This window comes from Ixodes scapularis, unplaced genomic scaffold (assembly GCF_016920785.2).
Source record: "Ixodes scapularis isolate PalLabHiFi unplaced genomic scaffold, ASM1692078v2 PGA_scaffold3__209_contigs__length_174095766, whole genome shotgun sequence".
Lineage (NCBI taxonomy): Eukaryota > Metazoa > Arthropoda > Arachnida > Ixodida > Ixodidae > Ixodes > Ixodes scapularis.
The window spans coordinates 74528994-74539275 of NW_024609868.1; the positions used below are offsets into that span (position 1 = coordinate 74528994).

At 40.9% G+C, this 10282-nt stretch overlaps 1 protein-coding gene across 1 annotated transcript; it reads right to left on the reverse strand.

Annotated features, from left to right (window-relative positions):
* Window positions 1-3354: 3354 nt before the first annotated feature.
* LOC8032482 (antimicrobial peptide microplusin) lies at window positions 3355-7855 on the reverse strand. The gene is made up of 5 exons (XM_040218469.3): window positions 7712-7855; window positions 6521-6582; window positions 5608-5697; window positions 5254-5280; window positions 3355-3606 (listed from the first exon to the last, which is right to left on the reverse strand). The coding sequence occupies exons 1-5, from the start codon at window positions 7785-7787 to the stop codon at window positions 3505-3507; spliced, it is 357 nt and encodes a 118-aa protein (XP_040074403.1). The 5' UTR covers window positions 7788-7855; the 3' UTR covers window positions 3355-3504.
* Between the last annotated feature and the right edge of the window lie 2427 nt (window positions 7856-10282).

Here is a 10282-nt window from a genome sequence, read left to right on the forward strand (position 1 = left end):
AGGGGGACATATTATAGGGGGCTAATTGTAACGATCAGTCGCCTAATTATTTAAAATTTGTTAATTAACTTTTTAATTAATTAAAATAGATATGGTTACAATTAGAAACTTGCTCAGCGTCATCGAAAACCACTAAATCAGTCATTTTCAGAAAGACTTTGAACGCGTGAGAAGCGTAGTAGTGCACTAAAGTTACCACTCGTGGAGCAGGTACAAAGCTAGCGGTTTCGATAAGGCCACCCGCGCGATTTTTCCGTCTCTTATCTAGCCCCAGCCTTGTACCTGCTCCACGAGCGGTAACTTTAGTGCACTACTACGCTCCTCACGTGCCCAAAGTCTTTATGAAAATTACTGATATAGTGGTTTTCGATGACGCTGAGCAAGTTTCTAATTCGGACCATATGTCTATTTTCATTAATTAAAAAGTTAATTAACGAATTTTAATTAATTAGACGATTGATCGTTACGATTAACCCCCTATAATATGTCTCCCTGGCCATATAACTCATCTCCACAAGCGGCATAAGTGTAACTTTCACGGCTTTTTTGAAACAAATTTGTTCAGCTTAAAAGGACCCTCCGGAGCGTTCTGCGATGGTCTATTTATGGCGGTAACTCAATCTGCAGGCCCTAAGGATCCTAAAAATCATAAAATTACGGTCATGCGCGGCGGATTTCCCTACTAAAATTGCTATCAAAGTCCCCGGCACGCCCCCCTTTCTGAGATGACCCCGGAAAACGGGAGGGGCATCTCTTTACGCGTCAGCCAATAGCAAGCGAAGGATCCCGGCGTCACTGCGCGTCACCAACGCCGCCGACCGCCGACCCGCGGAGGAATCTCTCGAACACGCGCGGACCGTCGTCAACGAACCCGGACTTTGTGCTCGGCAGTCGTCGTTCGTCGCACCGCACCGTCGCGCTGCTACTGCAATACGCTGTCGCATTCCACAGATGACAAGGAAAAGTTTGACTCGTTGACGTGGAAGGATCGCAAAGCTGGCTTCGGAGTCGGGATCCACGGGAAGAAGGAACATGTGTCCCGCAAACGCACGCCTGCAGACGCCCCGGGAAGCAGACGGGCCGATGCGCCGACGCATCACCCCCTAGCAACAAGCTTGCGGGGAGAAAACATGGTTCGCTGGTTTTGGAGCGATAATTGCGGACTGTGTTTCCCGCACCACAATCAGTTTACGTTTTTCTCAAACTCTAATGTACAACAAGCTTAAAAAGTGTTGCAATAATAACGTTCGCATTCACCGCGGGACGCAGCATTTCCATTGGTCAAGTTTTAGCGATGGGCAGGGAATGGGGGATTGTCTTCCAAGAGAAAATAGTCCCGATATATTTCTTCTGCCATCTGCTTAATAAACGGTTTTGTAATCTAAAACTTTGTATACATATTAACTTGCACCTACTACGCAATATAAGAATACAAACAGACGATCGCAGAAAACTCCGAAGGGCCCCTTAAAAAAAAAAAAAAAGCACCCTGTATATATATATTCGCAAAATGTATTTATAAAATAGGAGTACTCTGTTGATAGGCCCCGGTAAAATATGACACTAGTCACAAAACATTCGCTACTTTTAAAAGGGTCAAAACAGAGTTTAAACTGGAAGCGCTTTGATGACTCGACACTCGTGCGAAGTCGTGAAATTGGTCTATAATTTGTCTGATTGGTTAGAGGCTCAAGTGACGAAAGAGGGAACTTTCGTCATTTGAGCCTCTTCGCATCGCTGGAATGATGATCGTAGTTATGAGATCGTCTTGGTAGTCCGAGACGCTGATGCGCGGATGCTGTTGACGCTGATATACGCTTAAAAGTAAAGTAATTTTAATATTTATTTTCTTTTTTGCTTTGTAAAACTCAGTTCAAGCAGACGAATATTTTATAAACATGAACATTAACAAATGACATAATAATAACAATGTGTCGTTTTATTTAGACCAAACAATAAAAAGGTGGGGAGGAAAGGTGCTTGCTCACTCGCCGCAGCAAAGTACTCGGGATGAGGTAAGGCGCCAGTACACCACTAACAAACTATCGCACTATTCAGTAATTGCAACACTTTCTATCGGTTTCAGTTTTAAACACGAGCCCTCAACTTCATGCTTGAAACCACATACTTAAAAACAACTCAGTGTTAACTGTCGAGAAAAAGAAAACGCTCAAACACGCAACGTTTCATTTGTCGAGGTTGCTGTGTCGAAGAAAAATAATATCGTCAAGATGGACGAATTCAGACTGGTTCGCCTCTCTTAAATTAATGCCCGCTAATGAGAAGTTTCTCTGCAGTGATACACTTGATGCTGGGATGGAGTGCATGGACTGCCCTACAAGAATGAGGCGCGGGAACTCGTGCTGCAGCAAGTTCCATCACTCCAGAGGATCGAATTCAGTCTCCTGGATCTACTTGTATTCGCGAAGCAGTCACTTGCAGGCCTCTACTTTCTCGGACTTGTGCGGAATTTTTTTCTTTTTTTCCCAAAGAACGTTTTCCGTCTTTTCCTTGCCAAACAAGAACACACTTTTCCAGGACGACTGATGCTCCTGCATTCTTTATTATTTTTAGTTACCATGTGGCGATATGTACAATGTTCTAAAGCGATCTTTGTTGAGAATCAAATCTTTTTTGACTTAAAGAACAATCTTTTTCCCCATTGGCACCTTTTATCTAGGGCAGCAGTTTGCTCCTGCAGTGGACTCTATGATGAACTCCTTAGTATCACTAACTTATTCACTCTACAATCTGCGATCGCACACGTGCTCGCATCGGCAAAAATGTAGATCTGGAACCGCAAATATCCGCACCCTATCCGCATCTGTTGCATTCATGGGCGTACCAACCGGGGGGGGGGGAGGGGGGGGGGCAAGAGGGGCACTTGCCCCCCCCCCCCCCCCCCCCCCCCCCCGTCCTTAGAATGGCAGGCAAGGCATGTGTTCGTAGTGAGCTGTAAAAGTGAACTTAACCACAAATCAGCTATATTCTTTTAGATATCAAACAAAACCTGGAATACAATATTCTAGTTTTGAGTAATAAAACAGTCACGTGGGTGGGAGTTACGGGCTACTCAATTTTCACTTTGCAAATGGACACTGGGCACCGGTAGCCGATTTTCCGTAGCTGCACAAGTGCTACCAATTTGAGAGCGCCTCTCTTTTCTCATTGTTTTATTGGCAAATGTTTAGAATAGTTTACGGAGTCCAAGCACTCGCGGCTTTTAAAGTTCAACCAAACCCTATCCGTCGAAGGAAAAAAAAGTGAAGGAGAGAAAAGAAAGAAGAAGCCTGCTGGAGTAAGTGCGTTTCCCATGCAGTAAATTGCAAGTTCACCGGACAAGACATATGCTTCTATACGTTCAGCGCTGGTTTATTTATTTGTTGCACAATGCCCAGTATATTTTGGAGCCTCGAGTCAAGCGCTGATACTCGGCGAACTTCACACGCGTTTTGCAGTAAGACAGGACAGTTCTTCAGGTGAGCCCTGCCCACGTCCCTGGTCTTAGTGGTGTCCGTGTCCGTGTTCGTGTCCGTGGGAGTGTTCATGTCCGTGAGAGTGATCGCAGTCGGTAGCCGTGGTGTGCAGCGTCTGGACTTCGGCCGCCTGCAAAATGGAAGAAATCGTGAATAAGATTACGGCGCTTTCATTCAAGCCTTCTTTGAAGATTTTGACTACCATCCACCGAAGGCCCAGACCTTATCAAGGGGAACTACTCGAATACCTGTCCAAGATATGTCTTGTTCGCTTTTGGCGGGAGCATTAGTGGTTTACAAGAATTTAAAGCTTGGGGCTCTTTTTGTCCAAGACGCATCGTTTACATGATTAATAGCTTGCGTTGTAGAAACCGGAACCGCCAAAGCTGTGCCATCGTTTAATTCCATGAATAACATACAAAAAAAAAAAAAGCTCTAAACGGGAGGCTTGGAAACGGAATTTGATGTATTTGCTGAGTCATACTAAAACAGCAGCATCAGGGACTATTAAAATCTTTTTGAGGTTTTTCAGTGTTGTAAGAAGGATTCGGAAACACTGTTTTTCACAATAAAAACTGGGTCTGTGTACGTAGAGTTTCGAGAACAATATAGGAGTACCAAATATATCAAGTTTTGGTGCAGGATAAAGGAATATCATGATTTCTTGAAAAAAAACAACAAATAAAGTTGTTTATACTTATTTAAATTAAATCAGATTAATTTGATTTAGATCACCGTAGCTTGAAAATTGTAACTTTTTATCACTACATGTATTTCTAAGCATAGCAGATTGATTGCAATCTTCCAATCTTCCAATCCAATCTTCAATAACAATGAAAAAAAAGAAAAAAATTACCGTGTTTTTGGTGTATCATCCGCGGACTATACATGTTTAAAGTTGAAATATGACCTGATGCGGACTATCTACAGGTACGCAGTATACATGGATTTGTTTCTTTTTTTAGATCGTTCACTGTGACAAGATTTGAATGATTTTATGAATAGCTGCATATATTAATGTTGATTTATGTATGATTCATTCTTCTCTGTTCGCTAATACAACCGGGATTTGTCAAGTTGTGCTGTGTATGAAAAGTTTTGTTTGGACTAGGCACTAGGTACGGATTATGCACGGCGTGCGGACTATGCACCGGGTGAAGGACTATAGTTCGGAAAATACGGTAGTGTTAACTGAAAGTAAAGTGTAAAAATTATCGATGTAACCTCCGCCATACCAAAACAAGAACAGCATGCTTTTTCTTAATTAAAAAATTTTTTGTTTGTTTTTCTTTTGCTTTTCGATTTGCTTGCCATAAGGCGTATTGCTTTTTTAGTTTTTGTTTCTTATTTTTGCGTTCTGATTTGCTTGCGATATGACGTTACGTAGCTGACGAATGAAGCGAAAGGTTGAAAGAAAACTCCATGCTTTAATTTGCACAGAAGAGCACTGGTTTCTGCTCGTGTTCAGCCTGATATCAATCTTTCTTGCTTGATAATTCCTGGATTTCACTACACAAATGCACGTAGAAGGCATCAAATGATAGAGAAATGATAAATATAATACATTTTCGGCCTATTTTGGTGAGAAAGATCTGATTTAAATCATCGTAGCAAAAATGTTCTGAATTATATCACGATCTAAATCATGATAAAAAAATTGTTTTTGAATTTTTACTGTCTACCCTGTTTTGGTATAAGGTCCGGGTGTGAACGTTTTTTAAAATAATCCTACCCTATTGATTTTACAATATCGACGACCACAGTATCACATGCTTACCGTAAAATGCTTCTTCAGGGCTTCATCCTGCAAAAAGATAACAAACTGAGTCAAATAGGATACATAATCGAAAAAAAAAACTCTTAAAACAAATTAGAACTACACGAACAATAATAATTTAATATGTCTTTTAGATTTGTAAGTAATAACTTTGCAGGTTGATTTATAACTGCATGTTCAGAGGGCATCTGAGAACTGTCATCACTCTTCAGATAATCAGATTGTCTCAAATTTAAAATATTGTCGAATAAGGCTAATAACGTGATTTGTTGCGAATACATAACAACCCATTGTAGAATATTGTGAAGATGTGCAAATTTACACTCAATAAAAAAAATGTTCCGCTATACTTACCAGGTCACCCTCTTTGCACAGCTTCTCGAAGACGCAGGACTTGTCATTGCAACCCAACTGCTTTTCGACTTGGTTGAACTTCGTGTTAAGCTGTAACATGATCATACAATTTCTTATTACCCATCACCATATAACCAACGCCTGTCAATATCTTGTTGTAGTAAAAATCTTCTAAAAAAAACGTAGAAAAGCTCCAAAGTGTTTCCGAATAATATTTAATATTATTCACAAATTGCTATTACTAGAGCCTAAATATATCAAAATATATAAGGTGTTAGATTAGACTTCCCCAGAACTTCCCTGAAACGTGTCTGCAGTATACAGATATATATCTTGAGAGAGTGGCGTCAACTGGCTTCATTACGATCTCTAGACGCTTATGCAGGATAGCGAAGATATGGCAATCTTTAGAAATGCTGGCAGCTAGGGTGTGTCCAATATCTGAAACGTTTTTCACTGGGCCCTTTTCTCTTTTTTATATTTTTGCAAAGGATGCCTGAATTATGAATTAGTGACTTTTTTTTAGTTCGTTTGTACGTTGCTGGGGGTTATTTTCAGCACAGTAATAGATAATAAAACCGCATCGAAAAAGGTGTTAAACACTTAAGTAACAGAAAGAAAAGAAAAACAAATCAGGCGAATAAGTAAGCCAGACTTATTTCACGTTCTGACTAAATTCGTGATCCCAGAATGTTTTTAACATTCAGAATTGCCCGCAACCTTAGTGAAAAAATAATTATATACGATTTGTCTAAGAAACATACCCGAAGTTATATAAATATATAAAAGGCGTATACAAGTTTTTATGTGATCTACTCATATGCGATTGGACACATGAAATTGTATCGTAGGGTTTACACTAGGCTAAGACGCCGTTCAGACAGATGCGCAACATGCAAAACAGATTACTTACAGCTGCCGGAAGTTTCGACGTAATGCAGGTTAACGCCTCTTTCAGCTCAGCATCGTTCTTTTCTGCAAGAATGGAACATACCATATTAAATCAGCTGTATTACACCCGCTATCTTCACACTTTTACTTTTATTAGAAATGAGTAACAAGTGCCAACGAATGTTCTTTTATATTTTTTGTGCAAGTAATATTTTGGTTAAATGTAATGTTTTGAGTGGGTTAGGCACACCCCTTGCCAAACTTAACATACAATGGGCTTTGAAGCGAAAACGTTAACATTTTGCCAAGCTTGCAAGAAGGAAATTATACAAAAGCCGGTTCTTTTTGCGACCTACAAAAGGTCTGGCACACATTCTCGTTCACATCTCGCTTTGTTTTCTCAGTATTCTGAATTCACAATATGACAACATAAAGTATTTTATTCGCCAAAAACGCCCTCAAATCATTTTATACGTGCTTACAGTCAGGTTAAACACTCTATTCTTAATTTAGAACAAGGCCGATTAGGCGTAAAGGCGCAGGGGGACGTCACGGAACAAAGTAACAAGGACGCAAATGTAGCAAATATGCAAACTTATAACAATGCATAATGAACTTTATAGCTATCACATTTGTTTTATGTCTGTCCTAGTTTTTTTTTTCTCTCTTGTAAATAAATGAGTGTTATTTCGTTTGGGCTAAGAAAGTAGAATTAGCAGTAAACGATGTATTGAAGTTCTGCTTCTGGTTTGGTCAACTGCGCGACGCAACCAACGTGGTCTTCGTTTGCGTGCATATATGAGGTTCAAAATACGTTACAAATGTCATGTTTTCACTGCCACCTCCTGTACGTTTTCTTATATTGTGCCTCCCTAAAACAAATTTCAGTCAATGAATTATTATTGTATGTTGAATTGATAACGCGTAAGTTTACTTCAGGTTCAAGTGCGCGTAAAGAAACTTTCTGTAAACCAGACGAATCTTATGTGATACAAACTATAAATATCAAGAGAAAAAAACAACTAATTGTTATTACCAAAAGAGCAAGCTTGGCAGCGTTTTATTTATAGCAGAGCCAGTTTTTGAATCCATAAAAACGCAAAAAATCCATAAACGCATAAAAAAAAATATATATAAAAATTACCCCTAACTAGACTGTATATAAACAGAGTTCGATTCGTTCTGAAAGTCGTATGGAATCAGTCGTACTTACTGCACAGCTCTACATGATGACCAGATGCCACGAGGACCACGACGGCGAGGACAAGACAAACCAGAAGCGACTTCATCGTGATAGGAATTATCTCGACTGCTTCAACACGAGTAGATGTGCTCAACCCCACCGGAGTGGCGTGTTTTTATAGGCCGGGAACCGCAGTACGCGCGAAAGATCACAAGGAGGAGAGGCACATCCGATGTTCTTTCCATCTTTTCTTGCGCAATCATGTCAGATGCTTTTCTGCTCGCGTTGCATGTTCACGCAGCCACGAGGTCGCGGGCCACGTCATGGGAAAGGTAAAAAAAAGGCGCCGAGAGTCTGGCACGAAGGAACGGAAGAGGATCGGCGTTTGCAAACGGATGAAACCAAGAGTTGCGCGTCCTTAAGCAATTTCATTTGTTTCTGGTGTCTTTAGGCTCGCTGCTTTTTTCCTTCTCTAACGGAGTCAGCTAATCTCGGCAAGTTCCTCTGCGCTTGCTTGCGAATGTCGTAAGTGTTTTGTTTAATGGTGACAGAGGGGGTAAGAGCGAGTAATAATAATGTGGATTCATCTCGGCCTTTGTTTCCCGTTTTCACTAGCATTTTGTTGTATAATGGAAGTGGAGAAATGTCCTTGGAGTGTGTTGTGTCTGGCGACAGGGAAGTGGGTGCGTAGGTGAGAGTTTTCAATTGTCTCACTCAAAATAGCATAAGTGGGCCTCGTGAAACCCATAATTTTCAACGATAAAACTCTGACAAGGGAGTTTTGTCAGTCGCGTGTTTACGGATGCATATGTGGACCGAGTATAGATTTGGAGCTCTTTACAACGCCTGGATGCTCTCCACCCCCTGCTACCTGTCCAGACTACAAAGTGTGCCAAATATTTTAATAATAACACTGCACATTTAGACGCCTCAACCTTTAGCTGTTATGCGGAAGTAGTTGTCATATTCTTTCCTATGTACAGCATTTCCGCTGTTTGTTGCTTAGTAGGTGGTAACGAAGGGTCAGTTTATTAAGTGACGCAATGACTGCCCGTCTAGAAGTACTTTTTTAAGAGCGCAGAATATAGCGACACACGAATTCATGTATTATTAAAAAGCGAGGTAGAAAACTGTAATTTTTGAGTTTCCGTCCCAATTCCTTCATGCTACCTGTGAGCAAGTACGAACGTGTTGTGGTTTATGTTCAATAGAGTCATTTCAGCTAAAGTATATTTTTATAAAGTTGGCTACGCTTATCGCTAGTATTATTCGGTACCCAGCAGTGTGCCAGCAAAGAAACGTGCTTATCACAGCGCAACAAAAAAAACCAAGATCGGGTACCCTTAATCTGTTTAATGTTTTTTTTTAAAGGTTTTATTACTTCTTATTACTTGAAATACACCGTTATGTAATGCTTTTGGGACATTATGATGAAACTATACTCCGTTTTACATTAAGTCCCTGTCGCAGACAATGTTATATAGTTCGCTGGAGCCGCTCAAGTACCGCAGAAAGTAAACTGTCATGGCGCTCTTTGTTTTTATGCGTTCACTTTCACCGGCCAAACCTTGCCCATATTGCCACTCGTCTAAACTTCTAAACCGGCTAAACCATATGGACCATATTCCCACTCGCCTAAAGGACGGACGGAAGACGAGGCCAACTCATATTAGGTACGTGACCTTGGCAGTCTGAAGCCATCGCTTTTTTACCAAACAAGGGAACACCGGATCCTTGCCATCTACATAACAAATTCTCTATTTGATCACGTTGGGCGGAAACCGGAGTGACTGTGGCTAGCGATGTTGACGCACGTTTCCATTTTCTCTTCTCTTTGCGATAAGAACCCGTCATCTTTTTGTTTTTCGAGAATTGAGTGGCGATATCTGTCACCCCGGTAATCGAATTACGACGGAAAATGACACCTCATTTAGGAAGATTAATGTCGGAGGATTTCTATCGGAGGAAGTAGACTTTGCTTAACAGATAGTGCGAACACAAGGTCGAAGATTTTTTGTGCTTTTTTTATTTTTTTAAAAATAAAAGTTAGTGCCAAATACCAAATTCTGGCACGTGCATTTGTGGTATACATAGGCAGATTCTAAGATATGTTAGTTGTTTGAAGCAAAGCCTCCAAGCTGCCTATTAAAAAAAAAAAAAAAAAAAGGTGAACCGACATAACAACAAGAAGAACAACAACAATAGGAACCGGCGTTTGCTCGAGCCTGTTAGCTCGGTCGTGCTCTTTATTTTGGTTAAGTCGGACGGGAGGATAACCAAGCGGGAAATCAGGTCCTTTCATTGAGACATCAATTCATCATTGTTGACGGCGAAAACAACAGCAACAACAACCACCAGAACGAGAGAAGTCTGCTAGCTAGAGTAATCGATCGGACAAACAGAGAGACAATTCCATTGTGGAATCCAAAGGCAGTTCCATTGTGGAATAGTTTACACGAGAGAAGAATCGACATTCGTGCTCGACCAGGACCCTCGCACTCGGAAAACCTGGTCGCTTCGCCTCCGTTTTAGTTAAAGTCCGACCACATCCGCCGCTTCTGTTTGACGGAGCCAATCAAGCAGCACCGAAAAAGTGCATCA